Source organism: Zosterops lateralis (assembly GCF_965231275.1).
Source record: "Zosterops lateralis genome assembly, chromosome: 8".
NCBI lineage: Eukaryota > Metazoa > Chordata > Aves > Passeriformes > Zosteropidae > Zosterops > Zosterops lateralis.
In genome coordinates, this window is record NC_139768.1 from 8,620,936 (window position 1) to 8,641,367 (window position 20,432).

The 20,432-nt window shown below is 46.5% G+C and overlaps 2 protein-coding genes across 11 annotated transcripts in view; both read left to right on the forward strand.

Moving 5' to 3' along the window:
- The window catches only part of SORBS1 (sorbin and SH3 domain containing 1), a gene marked incomplete at its 5' end in the record, with an annotated part of 227,404 nt that extends 222,702 nt beyond the window's left edge, over window positions 1-4,702 (forward strand). For 8 of the 9 annotated variants that reach the window (XM_083866311.1, XM_083866312.1, XM_083866314.1 and 5 more), the window contains 3 exons: window positions 341-399; window positions 1,648-1,760; window positions 2,554-4,702. In XM_083866311.1, the coding sequence (XP_083722437.1) occupies window positions 341-399; window positions 1,648-1,760; window positions 2,554-2,621 (240 nt within the window). In that variant the 3' untranslated portion in view covers window positions 2,622-4,702. Of the gene's footprint in view, window positions 1-208; window positions 400-1,647; window positions 1,761-2,553 lie in introns of all 9 variants that reach the window. The other variant, XM_083866310.1, reaches the window with a different exon arrangement.
- Window positions 4,703-6,237: 1,535 nt separating this feature from the next.
- PDLIM1 (PDZ and LIM domain 1) overlaps window positions 6,238-20,432 on the forward strand; it is a 43,368-nt gene continuing 29,173 nt past the window's right edge. Inside the window, exons 1-2 of one of the 2 annotated variants that reach the window (XM_083866725.1) lie at window positions 6,238-6,338; window positions 18,934-19,085. In XM_083866725.1, coding sequence (XP_083722851.1) covers window positions 6,270-6,338; window positions 18,934-19,085 — 221 coding nt within the window. In that variant the 5' untranslated portion in view covers window positions 6,238-6,269. Of the gene's footprint in view, window positions 6,339-6,960; window positions 7,079-18,933; window positions 19,086-20,432 lie in introns of those variants that run through there. The other variant, XM_083866724.1, reaches the window with a different exon arrangement.

A 20,432-nucleotide genomic window follows, 5' to 3' on the forward strand; every position in this document is an offset into this window, starting at 1 on the left:
TTTTTCCATGCTTACACCTGGATCCCTTCTGCACTCCACTACCTGGATATTTACCTGGATCTACAACTCTTTTTGTTTTTGGTTTTTTTACTGGACTTATATGCTGCAACTGGAATGTCCCATCTCTTCTTATCTATATTTTCCCCTCCCTTCCCCCTGTTGACTGTCCTTTGGGTGTTCTTGGATGTCAATGCTGCCTACCACACAGGAAGCTGTTTGCAATGAAATCATACACATTGCAGAAAAGTCTGTTCATTACTGCAGTACTATTTCTCAGCCTCTTGACTCTCGCCACAAGGTGACCTCTAATGACCATAAATCATCTCTCATCATTTCTCAGCAACCTCAAGCACAGCAGCAAGGAGCCAGCCCTGAGCGAAGTCAAACACCACGAGACATGTAAGTTCTTTTGGTTCCCATCTCTTCCAGGGCCCTTATTTCTGGCTGGTGGTGAAGATGGGGAGGTATGAGAGCTCTCAGTGTTTCAGAAGATAAATTAGAATTATGTGTAAATGTCAGCTTTGCTTTAAAGAACAAAAGTAGCCACATATTGTAATGAGTTTCAGACTGTGCCCTTTCTGTCTGTAAAGCACCTGGAACAATGGCCTCATGATCCTGGACTGGGTCTCCATTACAGGCTGTCTCAGTGTCTTTGTATCTTGAAGCTGGCGACAATATCCACTGGCTACACCTGATCATATGCCATGGATCAATGTGTTCTACCCCGTTCCTAGCTTCTCACAGTACAGTGAGAGTCCCAACACCAATGCCACTCAGTGCATTGCTGACCAGTTCCACAGGTGAATTGGTAGCTGAGAGACCAAGGCTGAGATTTTCAAAGCTATTCAGTGGAGCTGCCACTAAGCTTGGTGGGGCCTTACACTGATGGTTTTGAGAATAGCAGCCTGCACTGTGTGCTGGGGACTGATACTCACAGCAGGTGGTTGTGAAAGGAGCCTTTACTTTATGCAGAGCAGGAACTTCTCACATCAGCTCTATTTTCATGCTCCACAGGCAGGGGATCCAAGCCTCCCCAAATTTGCCCAAAGATTGTTTCCATTCCATAAGGATCCTTTCTAATGAATACAGAGTGCCTGTGGTACAAGTGACATCTCAGGGCAGGATTCAGCCTTGGGTTTTGTTCCACCATACCTCCTCATCCATGATTTATGCAGCAACCTTAGTGCAGTAGAGCAGGCAATATCTTTTTCTAAAGTCCTTTGCTCTGCCATTTGATCAATTATAGGTCTGCCTATGTGCCTGGGCAAGGAAACAGCTGTCTCATTTAACCCAGGAATGAGTATATCCAGGTTTTGGCTTGCATTCAGTAGGGGGTCTGCAATTCAACTTTGTCTTGGTGCTACATGTCAGGAAGACTCTTGTCTTCCTAACATGTAGTTTGTCTGTGCAGGCAGCTATATGGCAGAAAGGGAGCAGAAGCTCTCCACACACAGTGTAGGTAGGACACTTTTTTACTACCATGACCTTTTCACAACAGCAAGTTCAATGCAGTCAGCTTCCACTTCTGAAAAGGCAAACACAGTCCAGGTTGCATTCAACAATATGTAATTGGAATTAGGGAAGGGGAACATCTCCCCCTGTCAAAGAAATCCAGTGGCTAACATGTAGTATCTTTCTGGTTTTTAGAGTTAGCTACCAAGCCCTCTACAGCTATACTCCTCAGAATGATGATGAGCTGGAACTGAGGGACGGTGACATTGTCGATGTCATGGAGAAATGTGATGATGGCTGGTTTGTGGGTGAGTGTGACACTTGTCTGTCAGCAGAGCTTTTTGGGATGAGCAGTTTTGCAGAGTCTGGAAGTGCTTTCATTTGTGGGGTCAAAATAGTGAAAAAATCGACTTAAAATTTTCCACAATTTCCCATCTTTTCCCACCAAGAACATTAAAATTAATCTGCAAGGTGGTGGAGCTTTGTTTTCCTTGCTAGGTCTCTAGTACTTCCTTTTTTATCTTCTTAATATCTCCATCCTCTCTTCGTCCTGATCCTCCTTTACACAGATGGCAGAGCAACAGAGGGAGCCAAGTAAAACTGGATTTCTGTAGCATTTCCAAAGCTGAGGGAGCTATGACTAGTTACAGAAAGTGGCAAGTAGGGGATGAAGACAACACATAAGAGTTGCAGTCCCTGAAAATCCAGCCTCCAATGCATGTTTAGCAAAATCCTTTACCTTCAAGGGGTGAACGTCTGGACAGTGTTCTCCATCTCAACATTTCAAATCTAGGCTTGCCATCTCTTCTTAAGGGAGATTAGCTTATTTACACTGGGAGGAGTTTGACTTCTAACCTGTAGGCCCAGGAGCTTTCACCAGCGCCTTATTAATTGTTAAAGGGGATGACCAAAGATGATTAATAGAAGAACTAGCTGTGATCTGGTTTGTACCAAAAGTCTCTTTGACTAGGGTTCCTATTTAGTGTTAGGAATCAATGCCTGCAGGCAGACTAGGTTGCCACCTATACCTTTTTAAACACTGGAGCCTTCCTTGTGTATCTCCATCTTACTCTGTCTTCCTTGTTTTTTATTTTCCAACAGGTACATCCAGGAGGACAAGGCAATTTGGCACCTTCCCAGGCAACTACGTGAAGCTTCTGTACCTGTAAAATAGCAGTGATCCCACCATGACACGGATGGGATTCCTTTCCAGATGGTGTTTTTAAACGGTGAAGAAACAGACAATTTATGAATGTAATAGACAAGAGATGAGAAGTGTTAGGAGGATGTGGTTATGTGGTACACTATTGAGTTGAATGTGTAGCCCTGCTTCCATGGAGTCAGGGTGTGATTTGTTTGCTGAAGAAGAGACAGTTTCTAGTTTACAGTGCTGCCTTTGTGTATTCCTCTCCCTTCCCCAGTAAGAGTTTTGATGATAATCTTAATTTGTACGGAGTACTTACCTCTGAGAAGGCTTCAGGGAAGCACATGGTATAGGTTTTGTTTGTGTGTTGAGATAGGGTAGTGCTTTGGGGCAGTACTCAGCCCCATGGCTGCTCACGTTTGTTGGCACAGTTCAGGAGGCCAGGCTTGCTGCCCACTTTCTGCCTTGCTGAAAACTCACTTTTCTCTGCCTTCCATTTCCATAGAAAACCCTTCCTTCATGTCATGCATCTTAAGACCCAGCAGAGGCAGAGGACAGCTGATACAATTAAATTGCAGAGCTCTGTGTGGAAAAGGAGTTTGGGACTGGTGGTTTAATCCAGAGAGGTCAGCCAAAGCATAATGCAAATGCACAAAAATCCCAAACCCTTTAATAACATATTACCGATCTCTGCAGGGTTTTTTCTTTTGTGCAGGGTGTGTGTGTGTGAGTGTATTGTGTGCAAAATGAACTGAGTCCTGTTTTTTAAAGAGACATCAGCCTAGCTTTGACATTTATCTGCACAAAGAATAGAACCAATAAACACAACATCCGTGAGGGCAAATCCTGTTTATGAGTCCTACGGCTGTTCACTTTCTCTGCTCCTCTTGCCCTGTCACTGGCCCTAAAGGATCACACACCTTTTCCAGTATATGCTTGGGGATGAAGACTTTACTTCCTTCCCAGCATTAAATCTTAGAGGCTCTGAGAAATCTGAGCAAAGTATCACTGAGGGTGCCTTTTTTTTTTCTTTCCAGTTTGGTTACAGTGTTGATGGTAGGTCAAATAAATACATGCATTTTGGCTGCCTCTTAACCATTCAAAAAAGTCTAATCAATTTGGAAAGCTGTTCCCAGCAGTTATTACCAGTTACACAGATTTGTATTTCCATGAGGAAAAAAACCACATGGCTTGGCTGTATGTTTGCCTGTAAATCCACTATGAATACTCTTTTGATAGACTTTTTGTTATTAAGAAAAAGCATAAACAAAACCAGTTCTATCAGACTCTGCTTCCTACAATTACCGTACAAATAGCAAAGGGTTAGATTGCTATTTTGTCATAAGCCGTATTTAATAATATAAAATGCCTATTTTTATGCTGATGCTTTTATACAGATTTATTAAGAGTAAACTACAACTAACTGTTAGCACGACTTGCAATGTTTTGATAAACTAGCCATGCTCCTGGGTTTGAAATAAGTAGGCTTGTCTTCCGTCTGGGTCAGCGGAAGAGAAGACTGTGTCTCAGAAGTTTGACTGTAAATATGTATATTTAACTTTGTACAGACAATGTACTTACCTTGTATAGAGAAATAATTTAAACACATTGAGTGAAGGGAGGGAAAAAAAGGCAGTTGTGAAAGGTTGGGATTTTTTTCCACTTTTATTTAAGTGATAGAATTACATGTATGTTCACATAAAGAGTTTTAGCACAAAATATTCATTATGAAAGGGTTTCAGATATGACACAAAGCACCACTGTTTATTTTCTGCAGGAAATATCTTGAATCCTGCATCTTATTTATGGGTTTGTTGTTCTGCTTTGGGTTTGCCCTCCAGTTATTTGCAACAATGTTTAGGCCTGTTGGTAAGGTTGGATAACACCAAATAAATCTATCCAGCAAAGTAACATGTTGATATTGATTGTATATAACATACTCATTTAAAGGTTAATTTTCTGTTCTTGCTCTTGCCAGTTTAAGTTAAACACACACAAACAGCACACATATCCACACAAACCGCAACTTATTTTTGTGTTGATTTTTTTGTTTCTTATTGCAGTGGATTACTATTTGACAATTAATAAATGGAATTATTGAATTACTATTGTGTTCCTTGTACAAATTATTAAATAAAATCTACTCTGGTTGTTCCTGTAGCAATGCACTTTTTTACTAGTGCCCTGCTGTGGCTTTGTATCCATACTGAACTGTGGGTTTCTTCCATGGGCTTCTCCACTGTCCTGCACCTGAGGGTCCTGTTTGTGATTTGGCTGAGCTGTAGGCTGGCTGTGACTTTTGCTTAAAGAAACCAAGGTGTAAAAGCAGAGTTTACACACAGATCTCACAATAACATGGTGTCAGGATACAGTTGCTGTGTCATGCATGCAGACCTGGGAGGTCAGGACCACACCCCGGTCCACTGGTTTACCAAGGGTCTTTGTGATCTCAGATGAAAAGATCACCTAGTTAAGTCAGACAAGAAATTCTAAAAGCCAACCTGTATAGGAAGGGATGTCAGTTGATGTTGGGCTTACATGAGCATTTTTAACCCTGAAAAAAGGTTCAAGACTGCCATCTGGTAGCTACACCCTGACAGGGCAGGTATGGCTACAGCATTAACTCATAGGGTTTGTGCAAGGTCTGTGGTGATCGTGTCATGTGTCCCAGCCCTGCAGCAATATACCTAGCTGGGACTTTTGGGTGTGCCTTGTGTAATGGAACAGTCCCTGAAGGAGTAGAGCAAGGGAAGGAAACAGCTGAGCTGCCTGGGTGGGCTCACTGGGGTCTGGTAACACCAGTACCCAAAAATTGCATCCTACACCTCCACGTGTTTGGCTCCTGCGTGGTGCCTGTGCAGGACTGTGCTCACCCTGAAGACTGGTATTTCACAAGGAGTTTGAACTTCTTGGAGACCTCCATCTCAGACTAAGCCAAAATTGAGCCAGAGATTCACACTCAGTGATGATGTGACCGGATGGCCAGGCACACAGATAAACGGCATGGCTGCACTCACAATGATTTTAGGAAGTCAAACTATAAACAAGCCAATCCTAAAACCAAGCTACCAGGACAGCAAAAGCCTCAGGCTACTTTACATGTTTTCAGAAAGCACTCAGCCACAAGCTCTTTTTTGTTTCACAGGTCACTTTACATAAAAGCCAAAGGGCAGCCTTGGCTTTGCTGCAATGACAGGCACTGCTTGCCTTTGCTCTACAGCAGCCTGGACAGGGAGGGGAGAAACTCCTCTGTGGCTGCTGAACTTTGGCATTTACTGATGTCACTCTCTAATCTAAGGTAAGGAAGCTAGAGGTGCTGGTGACTGCAAGAGCTGGGCAAGCAGAGAGGGGAAAGTGACCCAGCAGTGTGCAACAGCCCTCTGGAGATCCCTCACACTGCTGGGGCAAAGGGGCTCTTGCTGTCACTTTCTTCACTGCCACGAGTGCCATGCCAATGATGGTGGTGGAAGAACTACTTCTCTCCACTAGATCTGAGATTGATAGTCTGGACACATGGACCCTGGAAAGAAATAACGTGTGAAAAGACAAGCTAATGCAGGAAAAAGGGCACAGCCACTAAAGGGGAATGTAGAAGCAAGGGTGTGCCTTGCAATGGGATCATTTGTGGCCATGTCTTGTAGGACCAGTACCTGGTGACCTGCATCACCCCTGCATGTTCCATGCTCTCCACTTGTGGCTGAATCCCAGCTCCAGCTGCAGTTGGCTGATGTTCTGCTTATGGGTGAGCTGTATTCATTAAGTAAATGAGCAGCAATGTTTGCATTCGAGTTGTAAATGCCGTTGCTGTGACCGACCCCTCCTACTTGTCCACCATCAGATTACTGAGGACTTAACACGAACTGGAACAACTATTTTTACTGAATCACAGCTAAGAAGGTTGGCTGAAAAAGCTGTATAGAAGAATTCCTTTTGTAGGTGGTACCGTGCTTAAGGGGCTAGAGATAAACAAAACTGTCTAAATTACTGAACCAGGGATAAATTAGCAGAGCGGTAATACCCTTCCCATGCTCCGCCCTCACTCCTCCGATCCTGGCGGGGAATGCAGGCTGATTTCCATCGCCCCCCTTTGGTTTTTTAAGAGTTAACATCGCTCTGGAGAGCATTTGTCTGGGAGATGCCGCACCGGGGCACTCCGGCGTGCGGCTGCCGGCCGAAGGCTCGTCCTGCCCCCAGCAGGGACCCGCTGAGAGCCCGGGAGGGTCTGACCCCGAGGCCGGAGCAGCAGCAGCATCCCCTGCCCGGGGAGGCGGCGGGGAGCGGGCGCTGCTGCCCCCGGGGCGGGGCGGGATCAGCGGGGCGGGCCGGGCCGGGGCGGGCCCGGGGCTGTCGGGGCTGTCGGAGGCAGCCGCGAGGTGCAGAGCGCACATGGGGACGCACCGCATCGTCCTCTCGGGCCCCGGGCCCTGGGGCTTCCGCCTGGTGGGCGGCCGCGACTTCGAGCAGCCCCTGGCCATCTCCCGGGTAGGGCGGGCGGCGGCGGGGAGGGGGCGGCGGGGGCGGCTCTGTGGGTGGCAGGTGGCACAGCCGGGGGTGGGATTGTCTTTTTATCCCCCCTGTTTTTTAGTTTGTTTGGGATTTTTATGCCTACGGAGAAATCGATGGTGGCAGCCCCTTCACCTGTAGCAGATCGGGGTCCTGTCTTCCCTCCTCCCTGTCCTTGGGGACCCCGCAGGCAGTAGGAATCCCTCAGAATCCCTCAGAATCCCTCAAGATCCCTCAGAATCCCTCAGCCCCTGGTTGGGGTTTGGCAACCTCCCCCATGGGAACCCTCCTCGCCGGGGTGGGCTGATTGCCCGCAGCCTTTGCTCGCCCTGTGCAGTTAAAAGCCTTTGTTTACAGAAGCCATGTTAAGGTGTATTTAGTGCCTCAGCCCGTCTCTGTTCCAAGTCCTTCTTGCCCCTTCTCCTGAAAGGGAAATTAGTTAGGAAATGGCAAAAAATTTTGCATGGGAACAGTTTTAGCGTTGTACACATGGCTTTTTCCTGCCGTGCCCCAGCGTTTGCCTGTAAGAGGCCGGTGCTCAGAGCCTCCTGTCCTGTCCCCACCTGTCCCCACCTGTCCCCGCAGGTGCTCGGCCCGGCCGGGAGCTGGGCCTGCCCTGGAGGGGACCAGAGCCCCGGGCTGGTGTGTGCAGGGCCCCAACCCCAAACTCCTGTTCCCGAGCCTGCGGGGCTTTGCACCGGCTCTTGTCGGGGCCGGCTGCAGGCCTCCCCTGTGGGAAAAGGAATGAAGGGATTGCTCCTCGTTCCACAAACCCTCGGCAAACAGAGGCACCCGCCGATCCGCCTTTAGCCTCGGGCTCTGGGTCTGCCAGCGTTGCACAATTTTGGGGTGCCCGCCCGCCCCAGGTGAGGAAGGGCTGCGGGAAGGGGAATATGCCAGAGCTTGAACTTACATGAACTGCCCTTAAAGAAGACCAGGATGATCAGACTTGTGAATTTTTATAAATCCTCCTGCCATGGGGTCCCAGTGCCTGGAGGAGCCCAGGGGGAAGGTGCCAGCTGCAGAAAGGGCAGAGCTCACAAGTGCTGAGAAACCCAGGGGAGGTGGGGGGTGAGTTATTCCTTTTCTGTGTAATCTCTTTCAATTACGGTAATAATGCCTCATTTTTCTAAAGCATTTTTGGGACATGAAAGCAGCTTTACTGTAAGGGAAGTGATATTTACTTCATTGTTATGGTAATTATTGCCATTTCCTTCCTCAGGCATAAGGGTGTCTAAAGCCCTACCTCACTGCTCTTACCCCTTCTTGGTCCCTTTTGTCAATGCTGATAGGCACATACCAAGGGACATAGATCAGCAAAATGGCAAAAATAACCACCTCATGAGAAATGGTGACCCTGGAGACTAAAATGTAGTAAAATAGCCTCTCTGATGGTGGTGACGTAAATGCTGACAATTAGCAGCTCTTATCGGGGCTTTCTCTTGTGACCCGTCTGACACTTTTAATTTCCCCTCCCAAACTTCAAGTCATTAATCTTTCCTGTGGTTTGCTCATAAGGCTTCTGGATTTCTCTCTTGGGCTCAGGAGTGAAATTCTTGGCAAGTCTTCCCCTTACATTGTAAAAAAAGATGTGATCCAGTTTTGACCTGTTTTAAATGAAAGTCTGTTCCTCCTTGTGTGATGACTTTACAGGGCTATAACTTCGATATTCTTGCTTATTTTATTTGGTACCTGTGTTTTCACCAGGGACCTTTCTGGGCATGGAGCCATCATCCTTCCCTCACAGGATGGGATGAACTCTGACCATAGGACTGACATCTGCCAGGGCTTGTGAGGGCCTTGGTCCCACTGTAGTGTGAGATTGGGGGGCTACCTGAAGACAGTGAGAAGGTGGAGAGGCTGTGACCTGTGATAAGAGCATTACCCTGGGAGCATGGGAGGTTGCAGCTCTCCCTCCTCAGCATTTCTGTGTTTGCTTTGTGCTGCACGCAGGTGGGAGGTGGTGGGTGCACAGATGTGCTCGTGAGGAGTGCTGTTGGCAGGGTGCACAGGGCTGGGCTGCCTGCCCTGGGTGTGGGGAAGCAGCACAGCAGCATCCTGACACTGAGAGCACTGCAGTTTGGGTGTGCTGTGTAGAGGGTCAGTGCTGTCCCATGGAGCCATTGGAGCCTGTCCCAGTGGTGCACTGATGGGATCACCATGCCTGTTCCATGTGCTGGCATGGTGGGATGCCAGGGGAGACACAGATCTGAACTGGGTGTGTTGCAGCTCCCTGAACCAGGTGCCTCAATTCAGCCTGCGTTGCCTGCCAGGAGCTCATGTTTGCCTTCTGGCACCGTCATCCTTGTGCTGTTAAGCTTTGGAGCTTATCTTGGTATTTATGGCCCTCATCACCATTGTGCCTCAGCTTCTTGCTAGTGCGTTTTGGCTTCTCAGGCCCCCCAGTCAGCTGGGGAGCAGCTGTACTTGAATGTAGTCGTGTTGGGAGGCAGCTCCCTTTGAGTTGTTCTCTGGAGGAAGCCACTGAAGGTTGGTGTTGCAGTCCTGGGTCCAAGAAAGATGAGGAGCATTGGTGCCATGAGCATGGGAGCCACCAGAGCAGCCTGGCCAAGGTTTTCTGGCTGGCAGTGGCTGCATGGTACCAATGTCTGGTTGTGTCTTAGAGGAGCAGCACATGAAAGATTGTGGCATTTCCATAACTGCTCTTACCTTGTCTTTTGTCACTGCCCTACCTCACTTTCTATTTGAAATATGTGTTCAAATACATCACAAGCATCTTGTTGTGAGAGTACTTCTGGTTTCTTGGTTGTGTTGGGCTGGTCTTCCTGGTGAGAGCTGAGTATGGGGATTTCACAAGTGCTGCTCGTGAGACTTTCTTCGTGGAGTTTCCCATCTCTTTAGGACAGATGCTTAACAGATGTTTCTGGCTTACATTTCTTTTTGAAACTGTAGGGTCCTGGTGGACACTTTATTGCAGTCTTAGTTCAGAAAAAAACCCAAGCTTGTGTTGGTCAGTGTAATGAACCCTGTGCCAAAGCTGCTGGATTCCCCTACAGGAGTAGGAAAGGCCCTTGTCTTTATTGCTCTTTGTGTGATACCCTGCAGTGAGTCAGTGGAGTAGAATTTGAGAAAAGTTCTTGCTGAGATATGAATGCACACAATACCTACAGGATAGTAGTTTCTGTAGAGCTGAAATGCACAGTTCCCAGTTGAATCCCCTTGAGGCTGGGAGCTGATGGAGGAAGCAAGCAGCACGTTGTATAAGCAGACACTGATAAGGTGGGGCTGTCTGAAAAGCAGGACAGTTGACAGACCTCATCCCCCTCCATTCCTCAGGTAACATGAGCTGTTGCCTGTTTGGTTGCATTTGAGTTTTATAAACATTGGGGCTTTTTGTTTCCAGCTGAATACATTGAACTGTCTGATAAACCTTGTTATTGAGATGATTTTTTGTGGTTTGTGGTAGGGATCTTGAGCATCTGACCCAAAATATGGGCAAGAACAGATGTTTGCTGTTTTGTCATGTCAAAAACCTCCCAGCCCCAAAAGGGATAGATATCTCTCAGAGTCTGTAAAACTGGACATTTTTGTATAAAACCAGTTTTCCAATGAAAAAATGGTTTCAAGACATACCAGTTATGCAAATACACTAAAAAGATGAAATCCCAACATGATGCTTGTTGCTGATTTTGACCACTGTAATATGAAATCATCCCTGCTTAGTCTGATATTTTATCTATTCATGGTATTTTAAAACCTCGAAATTTATATACAATGTGGAATTGGATCATAATTGGGTGTTTGAGTGTGTTGGTTTTCTTTTTAAGCATGGCCCTCTGAACCAGCTTTATAAATTTAAAGCTTAATTTAGTGGTAAAACTGGACTTGATGGTCTGAAATCAAGCATGGGACTGAATCCTGTGGTGTGAAAAGATAGCAGGTTTAGCTTTGGTACAAGCTGATGTCCTTACCCTGTCAGCCAGTCACCCTTGTAGGAAGAAGCTGAGCAAAGGCATCCTGAAGCCAGTGGTGAGGGAGAGCCCCAGCCCTGCTGGTGCTGGACACACTGTGATGGGCATCCCTTGATGAGATGGGTGGACTGTCCTCCCTCTGGTGCCTGCCAGGGCTCAGCTGGGTGGCACAAGTGACTGCCCTGGGAGCTGGCCCCAGCCTCTCCCCCAGCTGGAAAGAGACTCTGGCTGCAGGTTATTTTTCTGAGACATCAGGGGAGCTGGGGCTTTCTGGGCAGCCCTCTGCTCCCAGAGTGGAACCTTTTGGCCTTCCCTCTGCCAAAGGAAATGTGGGGTGTGGTGGATGTGATAGGATTTAGGGTTGGGCTGGCTTTCCTCCTCAGCCCAGAAAGCCTTGGCTGGTCCCCCTGTGCACACCTATAACTGCAGCTCCTCTACCACACAGTCCAGCTCTTGTGCCTGTGGCTGCACATCTCAGCAGTGTGCTGGGGTCTTGTTCTGAGGCTGTCTGGGCGGAGGGAGGCACCTGGGGAAAGCTGCTGGGCTTTACAGCAAGTTGAAGGTGGCTTTATGTTTCCTGCCGAGATGTTTACCTGGCTGGGGTGGGGTGGGGGCTGTGGCAGCACTAGCCCTGCTGTGCCACGCCAGGCAGAGCTGCTCCAGAACTGCACAGCTGATAAGGGCCTGTGGAACTCTGGTCATTAGTGACACCTGCCAAGAGCTTCTGGCCCTGCAGAAGTGGCTGGGCTGGTGTTTAAAGCTTGTGCCTTAGCTGGGAGGGAGTCCTGTCTGCTCTGCCAGAGCACACTGGGTGTGAAGAGCAGAGGTTGTGCTCCTACAGACTTTGAAATCAACAGCAGTCCTGACAGTTTCCTGAGCAGCTGCTGGAAAATCTTGTGCTTCAAAGGTACGAATGGCTGCTGAGAAGAGGAAAAGACTTTTCTGATCTCCCTGACTGCCAGGGTTTGGATGAAAAGAAATCTTCCTTAATTGTAGCAAGGGCAAAGCAGCAAATTTTCTTGGGGTAAAGGCAGAGAGCTTTGGAGCACAGGACAGGTTTGATCTTTTCCAGTCCAGTTTCTGAGTCTGGGGGGGCACTTTTACCTTGAAAAAAACTTTTACAATTTTTGGGGAAATTAATCAAATGCCTTCTACCAGAGTTACATGAAGGAGCAATATTCTTATCTTTCTTAGGAGCCAGGGTTGTCTTTTCCTTAGTTCACATATTCAGACTAATTTGTCATTGGTTATGCAGCAGCTTGATGTCACCCAAACTTTGGAGTTCCCTTTTCTCTGTACCTCTTCTTTGTGACTGGTATAATCTTTTTTGATGATGTCTGACCCACCTTGTTCTGGGCAAGTTACCTAAAGAGCCTGAAGAGAGAATTCTACATTTGGAGTACCAGCCTCAGCATTTTGTGAGAGCTTTAAGCCCTAGAATTTCAGGTGACAAAAGCAAATGTTGGACTTCTTGGGAGGAAAAAAGTTTTTTTTTTGTTGTTCCCAGATGGCAAATTATGTGTTGCTGCAGGCTCCTTGGTACCTTTCACCCTCAAAAATCACTTTGTCCATCAAGAAATGTATATGGTATGTAAAATGAATTGGATTTGAAGGGTGCAGCATCAAAATAACAGGAGAAAATCTGGTTTGGTTGGTTGGTTGGTTTGGGTTTTTTTCAATATAAACAGGGAAATTATAGGAGCCCTAAACTTCGTAAATAGTTGACGTTCTTGACTGCAGTATCTTAGATGGTTGCTGATTGCTGGATGTGTTGATTTATTTAGAGTATGAAATAAACCATCAGGAAAGAGTCAGCTGTTTTTGAGGCCTTGTAAAAAATCTCTTGTTTGTTTTAATGTGGGACATGTTGCAAAAGAAGGTGTGAGGCTGAGTATCTCCTTGATCACCATTTGAGCATCTGTCTGAGCAAATCCTCTCACCCATGTGTTTTTATACCATCTTACTGAGGTCAGCCCTGTCTGTGCAGTGTCTGATGCCTTCCCCTTTCTGTGTTAACAAAGCTCCTCTGGCTGTCAGGGCAGGGCATGAAGGCAGGCAGGAGGGTGAGGGCTGGAGCTTGTGCTGTGGAAGCCCAGACCCCACTGGGGTGGGCTGATGCTCAGGGGTTTCACAGGCCAGAGGTATGACCCCCGTTCTCCTCCTTGTCTCCTGGTGATGGTGTGGTCTGGGCCAGCACAGAGCAGCCAGTGAGGTTTGGGCTGCAGCCTTGCCAGACTGTAATGGTGCAGAGAACGGGAGCAGCATTGAAGGGAGCTCTCCTGCAGCCAGTTGTAAGGCATATCATTCCTGCTCCCCTAAAGAGAAGGGGTGGGGAACGTGCTTGTCTGAATTTTCTCATAGCCTCTGATCTCTGCTGACCCAGCTGCATGCTTTTGCTGGGAGAAACTTCGACTGCTTAGCATAATACTCCAGTCTTGAGGACATTACTCATGGTAAAAGAGCAGTTTGTGTGGGTGGGGAGGATTAAACTGAATGTCAGAGATGTCTGGTTGTCACTGGTGGCCTTGGAAATACGTTGCTTCGTGTCTATCCTTTCCTGCAACGACCCAGCTGGGTTGTGCTCTCAAACACACACATAGGTGCAGTTTCTCCAGATCTTTTTCTTGGCTGATGTTAATTTTCTCCAGTTTTTTGTCTTCATCACTTCTTGCAATGTGTTTAGGTGTGGACTGATGAGTGATGCTGGAGGCTGCAGGGTCAGTGAGAAACTGTGAAGAGCTGACAGAGTGATCACGTAGGGTGCTGGAATGGATGAGGGGAGAAGGCCAGAAAAAATTGAATTAATTTTAGACCCACCCATCTCTTTTGACTCACATGGAGCTGAGTTATGCTGCTTTTCATAAAAACACTTCCCACCCTTTCTCCCTCTCATTTGCTGTGGGCAGCGGCTTCCCTCAGTATACTCACTGCTGCCTCTTGAATCCTTGTTTGCAGGATGAAAAAAGGCACCATATACCCCTGTCCAGGGACTACAAAGCTTGTTAGATAGCACGTATGGAGGGAATTACATTGAATATAAAATGTGGTTGTGTTTGGCAACCTCTGGGACAGACAAAAGTTTTATGAAGAGGTTCTGCAAGCTTAATAAGCAGCCAAACATCTCTCCTGCTGCTAAATCAAAGTGTTTTCTATTGTAAATGCACTTGCCCAAAGACTTTCTGAAGACTTGGTATTTCATAGCATTTTCTCTGCTGCTTGGCCACCAGTGCAAGCAGATAATAGCAAGCAAACTGCCTGGAGATGGTCATCTGAGCTTTGCAAAGCCCTGGTGGTGTTGGCAAGATGTAGCCCAAAGTGTGTGTGCAAGGGAGCACATGAGCACTGCTTCACTTTGTAGTCTGAGAAAATGCAATTTTTTCTTCTATCCAAACCAATCCTGAATCTGTGGGACCTCTTTTTAAAGAAGGGTCCAAGCCTATAACTGGTCTAAACTGTTACCTACTACATTGAGTTTTGCATGAATAAAGAGTGCACAATCAAACCCACAGATTGTGGGGATTATTTGTTTCTTCCATATACTGGTGCACGTGTCTGAGCTGGTATCAAGGGCATAGTTTGATGTGTCTGATTGTAAGTATTTAGATTATTTCTATAGTAGACTTCTTACACAGAACACCTCCCAAAGAGAGCATCATCATCATAAGCACACTCTGGGACTTGTTTTAGACACAGCATGAATCAGTGCTGCTCTACCTGTCTCAGCATTGTCTGTACAACAGCAAAATGACCTAATGGCAGTGTTACCCAGTTGCCTGGGAACAGTCACCTCAAGGTAGGGCATGGCTCCTTTCCAAAGGAAGCCTTTGGGCATGAAGTTATAAGGTGTGCAGAGCTTTATTCACCCAACCATGGTGTCTCTGGAACTGGGAGGATCCCAGTGCCTGGTGAGTCTGCCCATGTTTCCATCTGCTCAACCCCAGTGGAGGAAGCCCACACCAAATGAGGGAGCTCTTTTGAAGGACACAAGAGACTATGCCTTTGCACAAGCTATGACTTGTGCAAGGTTGTGTTTGCCATTTTTTTTCCTTGCAGTGTCTTTCAGCCCTTCTTGCCTATCCATGCAGAAGTGCAGTTTTGTCCTCAATACTGTGTCACCCACCTGTACAAGGTGTGCAAGGTACTGTCTGCTGCTCCTTTGGCTCTTGCTGCTTCATGCTCAGTCAAGAAGGAAGAGAGGCTGGGGAAGGCTTTAGATCATCTGAGAGCAGGAGCAAAGCAGTTTCAGGCACAAAATTTACTGTATCCCTGCTAGCCTGATGCTTTTGTTCATTTTTGGTGTCCTTTTGTGTAAGGACACAGCTATCAGCTGGCTGATAGCTGCCAGAGCCCTGAGCACCTCTGCCTGCTTTCTCCCCAGCCACATGCCTGCCCCTGCTGCTTCCCATGGACCAGGCAGGGATGTGACAAAAATAAAAGCAGGAAAACGTCACAGTGGCAGCTCTGTGCTCCTCACTCAATAACAGAAACGCCTTTTGCTTGACAGCCCTGATAAGCCCAGACCTTACTGTGAGGGGGGGAAGGGAACATTATTAGTAGCTATAAATCATCCTAAAAGGAATAGGGGGTGGGTTCCCTCCATGCCCTGCCCTTGTGCAGACATGTTTCCTGTGAACAATCCTGGCAGACAGTATGAGCTGGATGTTGTAGGCAGCAGTTTGTGCAAGGTTGTGTTTCAGGACAAGTTATTTCCAGACTTGAAGAAGCTGTATTTTAAAACGTGTTTACTTTTGGCAGATACCCTTCTCTTTTTTTATTTTTGTGCAGCCTTGTAGCTTGTCCTTAGGGGAGAGGATTATGTGAGTACCTGAGTGGATGGAATAGCCCTTGTGCTACCAGTGGCTCTTATCTGATGGAGAAGAGCACTCACATTTCAAATTCCTCTGAAGTGGACAGAGGAGGGAACTGACACCACAAGCACTGGGAATGCACTGAGATGTTCCTGCGAATGCCAGCTGCTCTTCCTGGTGACTCTTTGGGGTTCCTCAGGAGGTGTCAATATTTCAGTGTCTGTGGCTGCTGTGGCTTAGCTGTTCTTGGTGATACGTGATCATTCCTACCAGCCTATCACATGTTGTATAATTATCAGTCTTGAAATGCAAGCTGTATGGCTGAGTCTCAAGCAGTATTCCAGTGCTGGCATTAATCCACTGTTGTTCTTTGACCCTTTGGCAGCTTGTCTGATTGAAAATGAATCATGGTAACCATGTATTGAGCTTGGTGTTCCTGACAGGGGTGAGTAATGTGCCTCTCTCCCTCATTTAGTAGTAGAGGAAATAAAGGCCCCAAGAAACCAAGTGACTCAGTTAAGGTCTGGAGGCCAGGAGAGGACCCACACTGTGTATCCTGCAGGCTCCTTTTGTTCTAATGATATCCTTAGGGATATGTCTTATGTTTTTTATAATGACAGCTCCCAAATCTAGTGGGACTATAGGCAGCTATCAGTGCTCAGGATTTCTTCAGAGCTATGAACTGTCCCTGTGTGCAGGTTTTGGCTGGGGTAGAATTGCTCACAGTGGCTGGTAAAGGCCTGTGTTTTGGATTTGTGCTGAGCACAGGACTGATAATACAGAGATGTTTTTATTGTTGCTGACAGGGCTTACACAGAGCCAAAGCCTTTTTTGCTTTTTGCACTGCCATGCTGGTGAGGAGTCTGGGGATGCATGGGAGGCTGAGAGGAGACACAACTGGGACAGCTGACTCCAGTTGACCAAAGGGATATTCCAGACCACATGAGATCATGCTCAGTATATAAAGAGGGGGAGGAAGGGGAGATGTTTGGAGTGATGTTGTTTGTTTTCCCAAATAACCATTACACATGATGGAACCCTGTTCTCCTGGAGAGGCTGAACACCTGCCTGCCCATGGGAAGCAGTGAATTAATTACTTGTTTTACTTTGCTTGTGTATGTGGCTTTTGCTTTCCCCATTAAACTGTCTGTATCTCAACCCAGAAGTTTTTTCACTTCTACTCTCCCAGTTCTCTCCCTGGTCCTGCAGGTGGGGGAATGAGCAGCTGAGTGGGGCTTGGCTGCTGGCTGAGGTTGAATCACAACACCCTGTCACAGGGTTTACAGGAGATACTCTCAAGGCAATGAATCCAGTGGAGTGGCTGCAGATTGCACTCAGTGGCCTTGATAGGTCACTGGTCAGCTGAGGGCTGCAGCTTGACAGGTGATGATCTTCACATTTAAATCAGATTTTCTGTGTCCATTTGGTGCTTTGTCTGGTATTTTCATCAGCACTTCTGTCAGTTCAGAGACTGCTTGCAGCACTCAAAGTGGTGTGCAGGTAGACATTCACTATTGGTTGACACGTCTGAAGCTCTGTGGATTAACGTTGAACACCTTGATCTGCTTGGACATCTGCGAACCACATTCACAGTCCTTCCTTTTTCCATGAAACACTTTACTAGTAGTGAGGTGAAAAAGAAAAACATCTTGTGATTTTTCTTCTGGCTGGGGGAAATTGCCCACTACAGCTGTGAGGAGATGTGCTCAACAGTTTCAGATTTGACTCAAGGTGAACAGTGATTGCTGCTAATATGTGACACCTCTAGAAGGGAAGTGTTTCCCTGGGGGCAAATGATTGGCCAACCAAACCCTAATTAGGAGGGATCTCTAAATGTTGTGAATGGTATTCATGTCTGAAAGCTCTGCTGGGTTTGCTCAGCTGCTTTTCAGCATGCTGAAACCTAGCATGAATGTGTAGAATGAATACCAGTTGCAATGGACTCATAAATGAGGTATGTCTCAGCTGCAAGGCATGTTTTAATCTGCACTCATGTCTGGGAGCAGTCCACCCTTCTCATTTCCTCTGCCTGTTAAATAATGGATGAGAGCCCATAGAAATCATTACACTCCTTTCACAAACTCATTAAAACTGCACAAAATATTATGTATTGTTTGCAAAGCCACAAACATGATGTTATTCACCCTCTGCCCAGGGAATAATTTTGGTCCAAAGAGGTCTCAGTTGTTAAGAGGACACCCCTTTAAAAGAAGTAGGGTAAAACGAAGAAGCCATTTAGTTGATTTTTCTTGAAAATGCCGAGTTTTAGCTGGGACCTTTTTCATGAGGAGTGTCATAGTGATGGCATTGCTGCATAGTGCCTTCTGTCTGGGACCATATGGAGAGGAAAGGAGGATACAATATGGCAGAAGGTGTCCAGGTGAGCTGCAGTCAGGCAGGGACATTGATGCTTCTGCTTTCTCAGACACTATTGACAGCTTGTGGTTAAAGATAAAGTTTGTGATGCCTTTCTCCCTTCCAGTCTGTGTAGATTATGCACTGCTTTGGGAGTGATCTTGCTAAAAGTCAGTAAATAAATGTGTGTTGCACCTGTTCCTGGGAAAAACCATATTATTACAACAAAAGAAGCAATCCAAAGTCTTGAACCTAAACCTTTCCTTCAAGAAAGAAAACAAATGAGATTGTAATGCAGGCAAAGCTGTTTGTGATTGCCATTGGTATTGCAATGACTCTGATGCTCTTTTCTGTCACCTCTGTCACCTTAGAGACTTGGACTTCTGTCTGTCCTCAGCACCTTCTGTTTCAGAGAGCACTTCTCTGTCCAGGAAAGGACAGAGTTGCTTTCTGTATGATCTTGCTCTCTAGCACGAGAGTTGTTTTGAGTGAAAAATACCGTTTCTGTTATTAACCTGTTGTCCTCTCTTCATATTTCTGTCTGTGGGTGTCAAAACAAAATCCCCTGTCTAAATGACCTAGATAAATTTCTGCTGAGAATTTACTTTCATTAATTTTAACTTCTTTGCTTCCAGGTACCAGTGAGAAAAAAACCCACAGCTTCTTCAACTCTTTTTCAAATGTTGCTATGGAAATCTCCAACCTGGAAAGTCCATTCACTCTTTTTGTTTTCTTTTAGGTGACTCCAGGCAGCAAAGCTGCAATAGCCAACTTGTGTATAGGAGACCAGATCATAGCCATTGATGGAGTGAACACAGATAACATGACACACCTTGAGGCACAAAACAAAATCAAGGGTTGCACAGATGAACTGACTCTGACAGTCAGCAGGTGAGTAGCTGAGCAGGACTGGGGCTGGAGAGAGGGAGGGTTGCAGGGTGGGCAGTAGCTGTGTTTTGGTTTGACAGTAGACCTCTCTGGCTGGTTTAATTTGACCTCTTAGGGCTTTGTCTGGCAGGCTAGCAAGAGAGAACTGCATTTCATCCTTGATTCCGAATGCTGCTTGCATTTGCTGCACTTAGACCTTATGAAAACAACTTTCCAAGTGAGGAATTGGCTGATAATTTATGGCAGGGTCTGTCATCTTACTCTGTGGCTTCTGACAGCAAGAAACCAAAGATGGTCTCATGAAAACTTCACTCATAGCAGAGGAGGTGCAACCAGAGACGACCTTCTTTCCTGTTGCACTCATTTAGCAGTTAAAATATATCCTTGTGTGTTGCTGCAAGGGATAAATTGCCTGGTTTCTGCCAAGCACAGATTCAAAAATGTTGTACATTTTGAAGCCTCTTGATCAAACAGCACTGTCAGTCTTAAACAGTGACGACCCAGGGTGCAACAAACTTCCTCTTAGGCATCAGTCTCTCCAAGTCCTGAAAAACTAAAGGCAGGTGACAGCTGGGCCACAATTCCTGGCACTAGTGTAGAGCACAGGCTGGCTTCAGCCTTCCCACCATCTTGAACTGTGGAGCAATGGATAACTTCACTCCTTTCCCCAGCCATGCTTTATTTTTGGGCCATCTTTGTACTGAGAGGAAATGGAGATGGGAGGACAGGGCTCTGCTTGCATTGACTTGTTGCTACTTAAAGAACTGGAGCCTGAGTTTTTTGGAAGTGCTGGAGATTTATCCTTCCTTTGGATGTGAATTGCAGCTACCAATGCTTTTCAAAGTCAGATGGAAGATGCAGTGTGGCATTTTTAGTTGCTCTGGAGCAAGTTTTTCATGTGCCTGCCTTCCCTCAGAGTGATCATCCATCAGTTTCAGGGCAGACGCAGGGGAAGTGCTTTCAAAAGGAGTGCAAGAGCATGCCTTAAATGACACAGTGGTTTAGTTGTTCAGGCTTTTCTGTGATAAACAGAAGTCTTTACCGTGGCTCAGACAATGCCAGGAGTTAAGCAGGCACTTCCCAGTTCAGGAAGAAGCGATGGGTCTTGGCCAAAAAAAATGCCTGATGGTTCATTAAGAGAATTCACAGATGGAAGAATGGAGCACAGTGCAGGCAGTGTGAATGGGCATTGCAGCAGCCTGTTAACCCCAGAGCTTCTCATACTGGCCTTGAACTTCGCAGCATGTAATCTTCCTGCAAAGGAGTGTTCCTTTTCCTCTCCAAAATCCAGCTGCTTGACTTGGCAAACCAGTGCCATGTGGTTGTGGCTGGGAAAGAGGAAGGGAGGCA